Source organism: Enhydra lutris, unplaced genomic scaffold (assembly GCF_002288905.1).
Source record: "Enhydra lutris kenyoni isolate GAN:26980312 unplaced genomic scaffold, ASM228890v2 scaffoldscaffold35, whole genome shotgun sequence".
Lineage (NCBI taxonomy): Eukaryota > Metazoa > Chordata > Mammalia > Carnivora > Mustelidae > Enhydra > Enhydra lutris.
This window is the reverse complement of record NW_019154119.1, coordinates 11,703,652-11,719,581: the sequence shown is the minus strand read 5'-3', so window position 1 is coordinate 11,719,581 and position 15,930 is coordinate 11,703,652. Positions and strand designations below refer to the sequence as shown.

General features: G+C 41.5%; 1 protein-coding gene across 2 annotated transcripts in view; it reads right to left on the bottom strand.

Moving 5' to 3' along the window:
• LOC111154100 (neuroblastoma amplified sequence) overlaps positions 1 to 15,930 on the bottom strand; it is a 333,307-nt gene that overhangs the window by 201,906 nt on the left and 115,471 nt on the right. For both annotated transcript variants that reach the window (XM_022513484.1, XM_022513482.1), the window contains exons 22-23: positions 9,862 to 9,945; positions 3,732 to 3,885 (exon numbers count right to left, since the gene is read on the bottom strand). In XM_022513484.1, coding sequence (XP_022369192.1) covers positions 3,732 to 3,885; positions 9,862 to 9,945 — 238 coding nt within the window. The remainder of the gene's footprint in view (positions 1 to 3,731; positions 3,886 to 9,861; positions 9,946 to 15,930) is intronic.

Sequence of the window (15,930 nt, the reverse complement as noted above, 5' to 3'; positions counted from 1 at the left end):
CTCCTCTGAACTGAGCACCATTCTCACGGTTAGGAATATGAAACTGAGGAAGAAGAGGTCTCCTCCTGCAGTGATCTCTCCACCTCGTCGGAAAACTGACCTGTCACGTCAAAAGCTGAAGTACAGCGAGGCGAGCGGGCCCTCAAGGAAAGGCGTGCAGCCCAACCCGTCACCAAGCCCCCCCGGGGAGGAAGACTTGAAATGCACTTCCACGAATCCATGGATACAGGCAGGTCAAGAAGGAAGGAGAGGAAGGCAGGCGGGAGCCCAGCATGCAAGGCCGAGACGCGGGATGTGCTGTGAGAGTGTGGTTAGTTCCCTAAGGCGGAGAAGATGGTCTGAAGCGAAGCGACCAGAAACATGGCTAAGGCAGCAAGGCGGGGCCGTAGAACGGAGAATGCTGTTCCCCAAGCTAAGGAAGTTGCCATTTATCCTGAAATGCAAATACTACCAAAGACTTTCCACGGGGGCATGTCATAAGTCGGTTTACACACTTGAGAAGGAATACTCAGTACTCACGGAATGACGAACTGGAAAGGAACTGACCAGAAAACAAGGAGGCCAGTGGGGAGAACCACAGTGACTAGTATTAGAAGACTCTGGACTAGTGACAAGAGTAGCCCCCGGGGGGACAGCAAAATTCAAGGGACCAGCCAAAAGATGTGAGCCACCCAGAGATGAAAACGGATAGCGGAGCCTAGGACAAGGGGGAAAGCACTGAGACCCCCTCAGACGCCGCGCACAGGAGACTACGGGAGAGGAAGCAGTGGTTTCCGAGGACGATGTGTGAAGTAACACAGGAAGGGAATCGGACATGGAGCAGTTTCCCCGGCGTGGCAGGGGTGGCCAGACTCCAGACAAATGAGGAGGAAAGAATCACTGAGAAAGTGACAACCGAGAGCACAGGGGACTATTTCGGAGCTGAGTTGTGACAGAGGGAAGACAGCTGCAACCCAAGCCGGGAGATGAGGACTCTCGGGTTTTGCTGTTGTATTTGTAAAACAGAAGCGGTTTGAACTTTCTGGCCAAAAAAAAAATAGGCACAAAGTCGAGAAGGAGGGGTTGAAGACACTGGGGAGAGAGCCAAGAGCCGCAGAACAGCCCTGAGCAGGCCAGGATGTGGAATCCAGAGCATGTAAGGAAAGCAGCACCCCGGATGCAAGAGGGGAGATCTCTTCCTCTGGGAAAAGCTGGAAAGAGTAAGGACCAAGGGAACGGAGTTCTCAGGTTCCCCAGTGAAACACAAAGCAAAAACATCTGCAAATGAGACGGTGGTGGGCTGGGAGGAGCAGAGAAGCGGGGGGCAGCGCACGCAGGGCTAGGAAGAACACGGAGCAATATTAACGGACCGCCCTTAAAGCCCTTCAAAGCCCCAGGGCCCACCGGTACAGATGAAATGAAAAGAGAAGAAATGCATTTTCACTTAGAAAGAACAGTGCCAGGAAACACAAGGTGGGGGGAAACTATAGGTAGGAAAGGCTTGAGGCAAAACAGGAGTGATCTGGTAATACTTCAACAGGTAAATATTTTTTACCTGATTTCTAGTAATAAAAACACAGTTCACATCTGAAAAAACACATCTACCTGTATACCAATTTAAAAAAAAAAAACTATCACAGGTGAATTTTCAGAAAACATGAAGAAAGCCTGATGCATAAAACACAACTTTGTGCTAATAATGGTTTAACACATACAGCATATTCGCCATTTGTAACACTCTCCAATTTTGTGATCCAGATTTATTTTCCTCGTATCAACTCTGAAGTTGTTGCTTTCCCAGATACTTACAGAGGTAAAAATGTTTTAAAACCAAATTATTGACACCTTAAATGAAAGCAGGCTCTAATGCAACTTGAATTATGCCACGTACCCCGAGCCCTCACTGGATAAATTTCACTACTCTACACACTTCCTAATCCAACAGACAGGTTTTGCTAAAAGGCATTTGCAGGCACCAAGGAAATAGAAGTCCCACATCAATTAAGTCTCTAAAAATGAAAAAGATAAAAACTATGTTAGATAACACTTTGTAGCATAAGCCACATGAAGCATCAATAAATAAAATGAAGCTGGAGAATAATGCTTCTATTAGGAGTGTTTTTATATAAAGGGAAGAGATGAAAGAAAGAAAGGAAGGCTAAACAAAGCATCCCCAAATCACTTCTCTTTATAGTTACTCCTAATTCCACACAATGAATTCAAGATGTCTAGGAATTATTACTAGACTGTTAATAAACTTAAATTTCAGAAAGCTCTATAGTTTCCTTTCCGTTTACTCTTTATAGACTTCACATTTTAGGGCAGCGTTGACAGCAAAAATGAAGAGGTCCAGCCACTTCCCCCAGAGCCTCTACCCTCACCTACCCCACGACCTCCCACATTATCTACAGCCCACCCTGGAGTGGATCGCTCGTTACAATCGATAGACCTACACCGACACATCGTTATCACTCAAAGTACAAAGCACACAGGGAGTTAGGCCAGAGCACCTCCAGAGATTTTTCTCATCCCAGTATCAGGATTCTAAACATTTTCAAATGTACTATGGTCCTCAGCCATCTTCAAAGACCTGGAAAGTCAATAAAATATTCTTGGCCCACCCTCCCCAAAAGTTTGATCTATAATATCACCATCAGCTCCAACAAGTAACTCCTCTTCAACTCTATGAACAGTAAAAGTTAAGCAGAAATTCAAGGAGACTATCAAATCAAAGACACAGGGCCGCACCAACCACTAAGTAGAAATGTAAACAAAGGTGCAAATTCCATCCCACAGTACTGCTGCTCATCAGACTTTTTAGAAATCACCCTTCCTGTCAAATGAAAAACTGAGGGTAGGATAGGTGGTCCAAGGCCAAGACTACAAGTAGAAATAAAAAGGCATCCAATGACCAGACCCTGAATGAGATTTCAATGTACATTCTGCCATTCTTCCCTCTGAACTGCCAACTTCTGTTCTCTAAGATGAAGACAACTATTGCACTCAATTAGCAGAATTTTTAATATTCTCGCCTATGTATTTTCTTTGTTCTCACTGCCCTTGGTATAGGAACCAAGCCCATGAAAAAAATCCACGTGCAAAAAAGGTAAGTGACAGATCCAGAGTCATGAGGTGCGTTAGTGGAAGAGTTGAGATTAGCATTCAGACCTCCTAAGGTTCAGTACATCCTCATCCCTCTCTTCCATTGTCCAATGTGGTTCCCCTGCAGCTCCATAAAGGCACAGGGGAACTGAGGGGAATTAGGCTTAGATTTGAGGAAAACTAATTAGAGAGAGAGCCTCAAACAAGGTTCCTAAAAAGCAAAATGAAAACCAACTGCATTACTGCACTAGGACAGGGAGCTGGTCAAGTATTTCTGGGCTGATACAGTCATTTCCACTAATATGGTATTAAGCCTATTAAAAATAAATGGAAAATAAAAAATAATAATAAATACAAAATAAAATAAATAAATGGAAAATCACGGATAGGATGTATCATATTTTGCAACTTACATTTTAGAGAAAGATTTTGAGCCATTTTTCTTCTATGTATTTGCTTTTTAAGAATCCCCAGAAAAGCCACAAAAGCTTGTGAGGCAAAGAAGGAAAGAACAAAAGTAGTAAGACATATTCACTTTATCTCTGCAAACGAAACCCACGATCCCTGGCTCCCTGGCTGGCTGCCAGGACCCACACGGAGTCCTAAGGCCCCAGTGCGGTACAGAGGATCCGCTGTCATCCTCCCCTCACCTGTCGGGCATAATGCTCTATTTCCTCTGCTCTGGTCTGATACCAGTCCATAACCTTGTCCACTGTAAGCTCCGGCGTCCTGTACCTCAGTAACTCGGGCTGGGCGGCATACAAGAATTCGCTTTCATCTTGGAGACGCGGCTCAACCACCATTCTGGAAACCACAGAAGAAACAATTAGTAACTGACTGGAATGCGGGGAAAAATTAGAATTTTGTGAAAGAGAGAGAGAGAGCCAGAACAGAGATGGGGAGGGAGCGGTGACAGAGGCAGGGAGTATGTGCGTATGTATGTTGGGGGCTGGGGGGGTTTGTATGTGTTTTCCCATATCTGTGGGCACACTTGCAAGATACATGGGACATCTGGGGGATGCTTAATTTATTTTCCTATTAGACTTCCCAATTAAAAAAATCAGAATGGACAATAAATCAAAAGAGCCATGCCACAAATCAATCAACTAAGTATTAACAAAATCAAAATCACCCTGGGAGGCTTTTACCAAACGCACAGGGCTGGGAGCCTGCCACAGGCGCACTAAATCAAGCCTCCTGCGATGGCCAGCCAGACCTCATGTGGGAAAAACACCTCCAGGTAGGTCTAACTCAAATATAAATTCAGAAACCTTGTTTTCCATGTTCATCAAAATCAGAGGGAATACGCCTTATTTGCATCTATAATATACCATTAGTCAGTGTCACAATGTGGCCCCTCGCTGACATTTGTGAAGTACGGGACCGCTCTGTGCCACTCACCGTAGGTAAAGAAGAACCCCCAGAGGAATGGACCCAAGGACAACAGCCCAGGGATCACAAATTATGAGGAGTTTTTAAGAGGAGGATCTTGGACAACTGCCCTCCATAATCAAGGACTAAAAAAAGGACTTGAACCAAGATAGTTCAAAGCGACCTATGGAACACTGCTGTGCGCCGCTAGGGACACCATTCATCTGAGCCAGCCTGTGGCAAGGGACAGGTGCTCTCACGGTGACCATTACCAGGCAGCGGCCTCTGGAATCAGAACCGAAGCACATTCCACTGCTGAAAGCTCTGAAACTCTGCATTAATTACTGAGCTAAGCCTAATTTCAGACTCATTTTAGTCATATAAAATGGGTAGAATGCCAGGGTATTCAAAATAATATAAATTAAGTACACAGAGAAGTTCGTGTGGCCTGGAACAGGTGCTTCATTTTTCATTTACAGGTAGAATTTTTATTGGAATTATCAGCAGCTGGAATATGCGAGCAGACAAAGCCCGTAAAGACTTGGGCATTTTAGTCCCAGGCCTCAGACAACCCGCTGGGCTTGTAACTGGTACCCCTTCGCTCAGCTAGTGTCACAACTCCATTAACAGTCTGACCGGTGGTTTTCCCCCATCACTGTCATGAAGAAAAAAAAAAAAGTCACATTTCCCCCAAAATCTTTAAAGCTGCCTATTTTACCAGAGAAAAAATACCCATGAGCAACTCTGAGGTCCTTTGATACTTTTTTTCAGTCCTTAATATTTCCCTCTCACCACGGACAGAATTTCGCTGCTTTCTCCTGCCGGAAACTGGCTTCCCTCACTGTGGTATGCGGGGCTGTCTGCCTTCTCTCATCTTCCTGGCAGCTCCTTCAGGGTCGCCTCCATCGGACTAGCCTCCTCCAACCGACTCCTGCATCCTGGCCCCTCGCCACACCCAGTGCAGCTCTCTCCTCCCTGCTCACGCCGGACTCTCCCTTGATCTCGCCTTTGACTACCACATGAGCTACCACACACAAAATAATGACGCTATTTGACCCCCAAGCCACACTCCACTCAGAAGCCCCCAAATCTCCCTATGCTCGTCCATGTTTCACGGGCACTTCCAATGCAACAAGATCAAAACTGAATTCAGGATCTCCTTGGGTAATACAGTTATCTTTATAAAAACAGAAACCTGATTTTATCATCCCCGTGCCTACTTTTAGACCCTGTAAATCTGCTGTAAAATATTCTAGCCTCATCTTGGTGCCAATCTCACTTCTGTTCTGGCTCCTTCAACAAGGTAGGTCTTTATTTTTAGTCCTCGAAGGGGACATCGCCTTGAGTATCTTCCAACATGCTCTCCTCTCTGCTTAGAACACACCCTGCTCTCTTTTGCCAAACTTGTCCTCCACAAGGCTAAATGAAATCCTGCTCATTCTTCAAATCTCAGATTTCACAAGACTTTTGCCAGGACGACCTTCCTTGCCCGCCTCCAAGCGGCGGTCTCCCTGTGACACGCTCCCCACGCCCCCCGGCCCGGGCTTTCCGAGCACCCCTCACGTCGGTCATGTACAGCAGGACCGTTTTTCCCACCAGAGTATAAACTTCCCGAGAACAGGACCTGCATCTGCTTTGCCTCCTTCGGTATTCTTGTATCTAGCAGAGGACAGACACCAATTAAGAGAAACAGCAACACCATACGTCTTGTAATCCTGAAAATCTGTACCATCTTCCTCTGTCAAACTTCTTCTGACTTTTCATTTTCTGTTTTGGGGGTTCTGGCACAGCAAGCCCGCTTACATTTCAGCCTGCTGCAGCTGGTCAAAAAAGAAATGCCCTCTTGCCTTTCATCTACCTAGAATAACACAAAGGCCGGGAAGCACGGGATGGATGGGTCGGTGCTCTGCCCCCGCTACTCTCTCAAAAGCCCATCTGGAAATAAGAGAATTCACCTGCCTCTGCCTATCACCCTGCCCACTGGCCCTGACCTCGCACCATCATCAGTTTCTCTACCTCTTCAACCTCTCCTTACAGTTGCTAAGTGATGACTTCTAATTCAATACGGCTGATGAAGACCACACGTTTAAGTTCCACTGTCCCCCGCAACTCCCCTGAAATGACAGCACAAGATCGTTAAAGGGAGCGGCATGAAGGATGTCACATGCACGCTCGGAAGGAGCAGGGTACGTGCTCACCATTACCTTCCGTTCTAGGAAGCCCACAGTTAACGGCCAGGACTAAGGAATCAAGTACCAACACAATTATTACTCCGAGATACAGAGTTAATAGCAAAACTATCACCTGAAAGAATTAAAAGTAATTGCTTCAGGTTTGGGCTTTGCTTTTTTTTTTTTTTAACAACAAGCTTTGTAGAAATTTTAGCTCTTTAATCTACTTGCAAATATATACAACTTTGATTAAAAAATGAAAATCAAATTAAAAACTTTGAAGATTTACTTATTTTGGAGAGAGAGAGAGAGCACAAGCAGGAGAGGCAGAGGCAGAGGGAGAATCTCCAGCAGACTCCCTGCTCAGCACAGAGCCTGACAGGGGGTGGCGATCTCCTGACCCCAAGGTCAAAACCTGAGCCAAAACCAAGAGCCAGACTCCCAACTGACTGTGTCTCCTGGGTACCCCTAAAAACAACTTTTAAAAAGCAAACAGCAAAAACACAGCAGGACACTCAATTGCCACAACACTAAAACTTACTGGAGTAAAAAAGGTAACTAAGAATTACTTACTCCATGATCTCAGGTATCCATCCCACAATAAAATGAAAAGAAACAGCCAACGTTACCAGTAACATTAAGAGAGCTTCCAAATGATTACACTACCGCTTAGGGCTTTTATCATTTTTCAGACAGTATACGTAGTTTCAAAAATCCAAAAAGCACGAAAAGACCCCTATCAAATGAAAAGCCAGCAGTTCCATACACAGTCCATACTACCACCGTCCTTGCCGCCCTCTACGCCATGTTCATGTCTGTCAGCCATCTTCCTGGATTTTCCTCTACGCATCTAAACGGTATGTACTTGTGACTATTTCTGATTTATCTACCCTATGTGCTATTCAGCTGTCTTAAACCACAACCATCCACTTTCCCTACACTCTTTTCTTCCACTATGGAAACATCACAATTTCAATTAAACCACTAATTCTTTGCATTATTATGACTATGTGATTATGATTATCTTCTCCTGAGCCAAGTGGTACATTATCACAACTATTGTTCTTTTTGAACAACTTTTCATTTTCTGGAGTTAATAAATGCCAAGTGTCCTCCTGTGCTGCCCACTGACGTCTATGCATTCATTGCTATGTTTTCCAAATTCTCTAAAAGATGTATTAACAGCAAAATATGAAAGACTATAAAGATTTTTCCCAATAGTCAAACATAACAGGTAATATTCCTGTTCCATTTTTAAAATTTTTCCAAGAGAGCTGGCTCTTGAAGCCATCCACACCCTTCGTCTGTGACGGCTGCTAGCTCACCCGACAAGAACGCAGCTGTCATCCTGGGCCCTCCCGTTGCCACGGCCTTTGTTACAGCCCAGTTCTGAATCTAATGGCTTTCTTTTTTTCCATTGACTCCTTCATTTTAATAAAACACATTTTCTATGGCTTCCTGAAATGAGATGTACACGGGTGGTAAATTTTACAAGACCTTACGTGATTAACCTCATACCTGATTGATGATTTTAGCTAGATCTAAGAATACTAATCAAAAAAGATTTTCCACCAGAAGTTTTTCTTCTAGCTTCTATTGCTGTTCTGGAGATATCTCAGGTCATTCTAATTCAAACTTCCTTTTATGTAGTATGTTTTTCTCTCCGGTAGACTGCAGCCCGGATATTCTGGAAGGTTGTGATGGTACGCTTCAGTGCAGTGGACACTGCACTCTGAAAACTCCTGGCCTTCGATTCTAAATAATAGGCTTGAAATGTTTCTTATAAATTTCTTCACTTCTATTATGTCATCTCTTTCTAGAATGCCTATAATTTGAACATTAGGTTTGTTTTTTATCTTTGCTTTCTTATCGAGCTCTATAATATTTTTATTCTACTTTCTGGAGAAGTACTTTGCTTTTATTTTTCAACGCTTCTAGTTTTTAGACACCAACTATCATATTTTTTCTTCCCTAAAGTTCTCATAGTTCTTTGTTCCTATTTTATAAAATCCTTTTTTTACTTCACAATTGTACTATCTTATCTCCTGGGCAGTATTAATTTTTGAAGTTTTCTTTTTCTGTGGTCTCTGCCTTTCAGTACCGTTTTCTACGTGTGCCACCTGCCGGCGCCCGTCCTCAGACATCTAGGAAGCTCCAGGGCTGTGGCAGGACTTGTCCGTTTGCTGACTTCACTTCAACCTGATAATGCACAAAGCTTTTGGGACAACATGTGAGTATCTAGAGGCCTTTTCTCGGAGGCTACTCCATCTCTCCAGAAAAGAAGTCTCCAAACTTCTGCTTGGGGAATATGTCTATACTCCAGGACCTAGGAGGTGGCAGGGAACCAAAGCTTCAATGTTCAGAACATAGATTCTCACTCAGCGCTCTGATGTTCAACTCTAGCACTCCAACCCCATTCTATGCTGTGCCTGGTGCCAGGAATCTGGAGGATTTCTGGATCAGTCTGAAGGTTCTTAGCCTCAGTTCATGAATCCAAAATATTAACCTCTGATTCCATGTAGAGGAAATATGGAAGGAGAGATGGCAAAGGACCATTTATCTGACTTTGAAGAGTGAGAAAAAGGGAATTCACATGCTTTCAATCCCACACCTCATCTCCCACCCCCTTGCCAGTAGGGGATAACTCCACGTTCTGAGGCTTTCCAAGGTTAAGTCTTACCAAAATAAAAATTCAAATTGAATCAGAAACAAAACTGTGTGCATACCATAATAACAACCATGAAAATTTTATTTCTGTGTATCAAAGACTAAAAGGGAATACTTTAAAAAGAAAAGAGTTGGTATATCAGGATCATTTTTTTGAATACTTTGTATTCTTCCATTAAAAAAAAAAACTGTAATGTGGGCGCCTAGGTGACTCAGTCAGTTAAGCCTCTGGGTTCGGCTCAGGTCATGATCCCAGAGTCCTGGGATGGAGCCTCACATCTGGCTCCCTGCTCAGCAGGGGGCCTGCTTCTCCCTCTCCTCCCTGCTAACGCTCTCTCTCACTATCTCTGTCTGTGTTCCTCTCAAATAAACAATAAATAAAATCTTAAAAAAAAAGTCATTAAAGAAAAAGAACTGTAATGTAACAATTAAGTATTTAAAACAACTCCACTCAAACTCTGTAAATCAGGGACTATCAAGTGCATGGTCACCTACCGCACACCACTGCAACAGGGCCTTCTACCCATGCATCCTGGAGAAATGAGGGTCCCTCGCACAGGCTCATCCTTACCTGCACTCCAGCTCCTCGCACCAGTCTTTATCTCGGTGTTTGTGTTCATGCCAAGGAATGAGCACCAAGGAGTCACCATTATAACTTAAAAAAAAAAAAAAAAAAAAAAAAAAAAAAAAAAAAGCATTTAAAATATTACATTAGCTCAATGATTGGCTGCACGAGGAACATGATGCAACAAGTATTTCTATAACCTTAAATCTCCTCTCCTGCTTGTGATATATTAAATGGTCCATGCTACATACTATAGACACCATGTAAATGGAAAATACCTAATTGTTGACTTCTCTCCGATCAGAAAATGGTCCAAGAAAAGGATATTATTTCAAAACTAAAAAGTTGGCAAGGAACTAAAGGACAGCATGGGTGTGCGTTCATTCACACATTCTAAAACATCAAGAGCCTAAGTTTTATGTTCTTATTATCAACATATATGGCCCCTTGCCCTCAAAAATCTTATAGTCCAACTTTCTGGGATCGTAGAAATGTTCTATAACTACACTATCCACTATAGTAACCAGGGGCTAGGTGCACATGCATTAAGCACTTGAAATATGGCTAAGAGAACTTTATTTAATTTTAATTAGTGTTAATCAAAATTTAAGTAGCCATATAAAAGTTTAATTTAAATTTAAATAGTGGCTACCATATATGACAGCACAGACCTGAGGTCAAGTAATTATTAAGAGGGGAGAAATTATTTTGCAGGTTGAAAATAACACTCAGTGATCAAAAGGTACAGATTTCTAGTTAGAAGCAGTACTAGGAATGTAATGTACATGACGACGAGAGCTGACCCTGCTGCGCGATATAGGGAAAACTATTAGGTCAGCAAATCCTGAGAGTCCTCATCACAAAGAGGACTTTCTTTTTTTTCTTTTTCTCTTTCTTCCCTTTATATTTTATCTATAGGAGATGACGGATGTTAGCTGAACATACATTGCGGTAATCATTTCACACTGTATGGAAATCAAACCATCACGCTGTGTGCCTTCAGCTTACTCAGGGATGTATGTCATTTATTTCTCAGTAAAACTGTAAAGAAAGCGCATCGCTAAAAAATGAAGAGGAAAACTAAGAAAGGGAGAAAAAATAAGGCCTGGCAGGATGGAATTAAGAATAAATTCAGAATGAACAGTGAGATATGGACAGTGGAGTGTGGTAACAGCAGAGCACCACGCCACACGCATCGGGAGGCATGGAGCACAGAAACCCAGCAGCCTCGCACCTAGCCCTGTGGTCTCTGGCACACGATTTTCTAGAGCGAAACACTTCAAACATTACCTTGAAGGCCCCTTTCAGCTATCATATTCTATAAGCCCATGACATTTAAAACCTTCTGAATTAAGAAGACAAAAATTTTAAGAACAAATTTCAATTGCCCAGCTTTCTAGTTCAATGAAACATTTTCCCTCCTGTTTCTCAGTATTAATAATAGTTGCAATTTTCTAAAATTTAACATAGCTCAGGGAAAGGATTGCACTTTTTTATAATAAGTTATATTTGTCATTTTTTTCTCTGCCAAGGTAACACAACATGCCTTGCCCAAGAAACACTTTGTAAACTTTTGAATATAATATCGATGAAGCGATTAGTTCTCATGTAGGAGGTAACAGGAGCCCCCTGGGTGGTTTCGGGTAGAAGACGGAAGCTGAAAGGTCTGAGAATGGGCCGTGCCGTCCATCAGTCAACAGCATCCCTGTCCATTGATTATTATTGGTGCAAATTCTCCAAAGTCAAAGCTCCCCATTAGATACAGACAAGAAGAAATGTATTACACCCTATTTTATAAACCCAGTGTTTTACCCACTTGGCAGCTAGCACATAATGTCCTTGCAAACTGTGTATCAGAGATACATTTGTGAAGGCAGCTGAGTTCATATTTTTAAGTTTCTGCGTCACATGGAGGATTACTCAGCAGAGATGCCAAAATCATACTATTTCAGTTGTCACCAAATAAAAAACTATTTTATTTCCCTCTGTGTCAATAACTAATACTTTATCACAGGCTACCGAAATGGAAAGTAAAGAAGAACATGGGATACAATGAGGATGATAATGCTTGCTCTTCCAACAGAAGAATAAATTAGAGCAGTGAATTGAGGAACAAGGAACAAAAAAAAAAAAAAAATGAACAAACGATTACTGCCTTTTCTAATTAAAGCAGACACGGTTCCATAGCTACACAAAATGCTTTCAAAAAGAATTTTAGAAAAATGTATTACAAGTCAAGATTTGTACTTTCTACACAAAGTACATATTAGATACAAGGGTTATTACTGAAATGATTAATAGTGGCGTGGGACCCTCAGCAAAATAATATTCATTTGGTATTTAAAGACTAGAAAGCTATAAAACTTTGTTAAGCTCCACTGAACAGAAATGGGTAAGAAAACATACCTATTTTTATCAAAACATGTAGTAATGACAAGTTCTGCTCAGAAGTACACTCTAAAAGGTAGGCCTGAAGAATCCTGAGTTAATAAAGTATTTCTGCTGCATTTTCAAGGCAAAGCATAACTAAATGTTTCTAAATGTGCTGATCACCACTGACGTAATAACAGTATACTACTTGTACTACTATTAGTGTATCTGCGATGATCGGTGACAGTTATCTTTAACATTTATTGATCTCTTACTATGGACCAGACAGGATGAAACGCATTGAACATACAATACCTCATTTAGTCCTACCAATCTAATGTAGCTGGTGACAGGCTCTTCCTCATGTTATAATGGGAAAACTGAGGCCCAAGTGAATGTGCCCATCCTCATAAAACTATTACATGACAGTGCCAGGATTTCAACACAAGTTAGAATCCACAATTTAGACTTCTAACCAGTACACCCCTCTAGAAAGGGCACCGGGGCTACAATCTAGCCCCCAACGGCAAATCCATCCACTCTCATTTCTACCATCCCTTGCTTCATACCTAAGAGCCACCAGGCAAGATGCGTAGGTGGCTGGGAGAGGGTCATTTGAGCCTTCCCGAATTTTAACTCAGACAAACCAGTAAAGACCATTTACAGCATATTTAAAGTACAATATAAAAACCAAACTCAATATTATATAGCTTACTAATATGATGAAACTAACGCCTACCAAATACGGCGGGACCTTAGGTCTGATCACCAACACTTACATAAAAGCAAAGAACAAAAACTTTCTTTGTGTTCTTTTCTTACAGGATATTTCTGCAAAGCACACTCTTTTAAAACAAATTTTAGGAGTTTAAAATACTTGCTATAAAAATACTGTAGATTTTTATCATGCTTCAAATAACTGCATTTCAAAAACACGATCTCCTCCCTACCCAGAATATAAATTCTTTGAGGGCAGAACTTTTGTTTTGTCTATTGCCCATATCCTCAATACCTAAAATAGTGCCTGGCATTTAGCAGACCCTAGAATAATGTGTTACCTGAATTACTAAATTAAAGCACAAAGATTTTTTTTTTTAAGTGAATACTGTCAACTATATTCAATTTTTTTTTTCAAAAAGTGCTCTCAGGAGTATCACAGAAATTCAAAATTGGCATAAAGCAATGAAAGGGGATAATCTGTTCCTAAAAACAGATGTGCCAAAGAAGTACATATATCTATATGGAATCCGCAGATCTGACAGCAAGAGCACTTTTCTAATACAGACCACGCCGCTGCTGAAAAAGTACACCACACCAGCAGTGGTGCACAGCCCATCCAGGCAGCAGGACAGGTCATGTTCTAGTTCAGGCGGGGAAAATATTTCAGAATGCTTATTTCCCTAAATCTCACCATTCTTTACACTTGAAAATAACCAACTGGTTCTATCATTACCCTTTTAAAAATGCCCAAATGGTAGCTACTGAATTTTCTCATAAGGTAAGCAGAGTGACAGCACATACAATAAAATTCAGAGAAAACCTTTTTCATTAATTCTGTTCACAATAAACATCCTAGTCATGTAAATCAGTCACTGGGCGAGGTGAAACTGTGATTCTAAAAAAAAAAAAAAAAAAAAAAAAAAGGCTAGAACAAAACATGCTGGTTCCTTCTAAAGAACCGTAGGAAGTCTGGGGAGTTGCAGAAGTTACACTCTGAATCTAAAGTTCTACAAACACAAAACATTAACATACACTTTAGTTCATCTTTGTCTTGTACTGTTTCTGCTTGGCTTGAGAAGACTTAAAACTTAATTTTAAGTGCATCAACCCCCACTAAAAAAGAGAAGTACAGGGTAAACTTAAATGATCTCTTTACAAAATAATGACTGCTTAATTTTAAGATTCTTTCTATTAGAACCCTGTCCATTGTTTTATTCCAAACAATAAACTTTGCTGGTTTCATCTGAAGGTAACATTTATCTGTCAGCAGGAAAGGAAAGAATATTAGGAGTTCTATTATGTTCAACTATTCTCTCGCCAATTACTTCTCACACTAAATTTAAATGTTTTATTTCAAAGAAATTTTTTCAAGAATAAACTTACAGAAAGTTCTTTTGTTCGTGTTCTATGTCATGGGAACAAAAGGCAAAACAGACCGAGCGTTACTACTAATTGCCACCTTTTATGCGTTGGTATTAAGATGTGGAGTTCTATTTATTTCTATTATTTAGCATAGAAGAAAATGTTCTGGTAAATAAAGGACAAGAAAGAATCCTAAGTTGAGCCCATGCAGAGCTACACTGTGGTGACGGCTACTGAGCAGATCACACTGGTCAGAAACTCCGTGGGGTCCAGTCAAAACGCTGTTGTCATTCAGAAGGCCAGGCTGGAAAAAGGCTGTCTAAAGGCGTCACTCGGGAGGTCTCCTCTGGACCAACGGCACTCACTGTCACTAATATAGGACTTAGAGAATACAGGAGATTAAGGAGTTATTTGCAAACTTCATTTGTAACCTCGATGTTAGTGACGTATACGAGAAACCAGAGCAAAAATACCACCTCCGGGACCTGGACTCTCCTCCCCCCTCCACCAGCTACTTCACGGGCCCCCTAGGACCCAGCTGCTTCATCTAGTTAGCAAATACTGTAATATTATCTGCCCCAAATGAAGATAAGACTAGACAAATGTCTTCTTGAGTTCTAACCCATTGCAATTAAGAGGATGCTCTTAGAAATCTAACCTCTGTGACAGGCGCCACCCTACACAGCTGTGTAACCTTGATGGGAGTTATTCAGTCGGCCTGTGCCTCAGTTTCCCAATCAGTAAAATAGAAAGAATAACAGTATTAATCTCATTTGGATTTGTGGTGAATCAAGTTAGCAAGTCCAAAGACTTTAGAGCAGTACTGATACACGGCAAGGGTTCAACCATCATAAAATCATCATTATTCCTAACACCAGCAAGACGGTTTTCATGGGGAGTAAAACACAAGATATACGTAAACTGGGTGACATTTCAAGATCTATCTTATGATAAATAGTAACACTGTATAAATAATGCCAATGATTGTGTTTACAAATACCTAACAACTGCAATAAAGTCTGCTGACACCAGCCTGAGTATATCCTGATCGACACGGTACGCAGTAATGAGAAGTGATGAGCCGATTTATGAGGTAGAAATAAGCAACAATATCCACAAGGCATCATCCCTCTCCCAAATGCTTAAAACAGAGTCTGAAAATAAATTTGTTACCATGAGCAAAGGATGATCTGATTATTTCTGAGAACAAGTTGGCAAAATCATTTAAGTTTAAGGGACAGCCACAAACTCTAAAGGAAAATTCTTCCAGAAAACCTAAGTGAGAAAGGCTACTCTTCACCAAGGTGTTTGTTGTCAACAGAACAAAGGGCGACAGATGACTAGAGAGGTCAGTGATTGAAAGATTGACCCATAAGCACTTCACCCATCCCTTGGAGAGAGGACCCTAATTCTGAAGACGAGGCATTCAAAGTGCTCAGAACAATGAGGAATACTTACCTTTGCTACAAGGAAGGTTACTAGGGGTAAAAAAGGCATCCTCAAACCCAACTTCCATGGCATACACTTTAATAAGAATAAGTTAAAATAGACAACATTTTTTTTAATCCCCAAAACTTTTATGAAGCAATTTTTACATTCAGCATGTGGTGCTATACACAACAA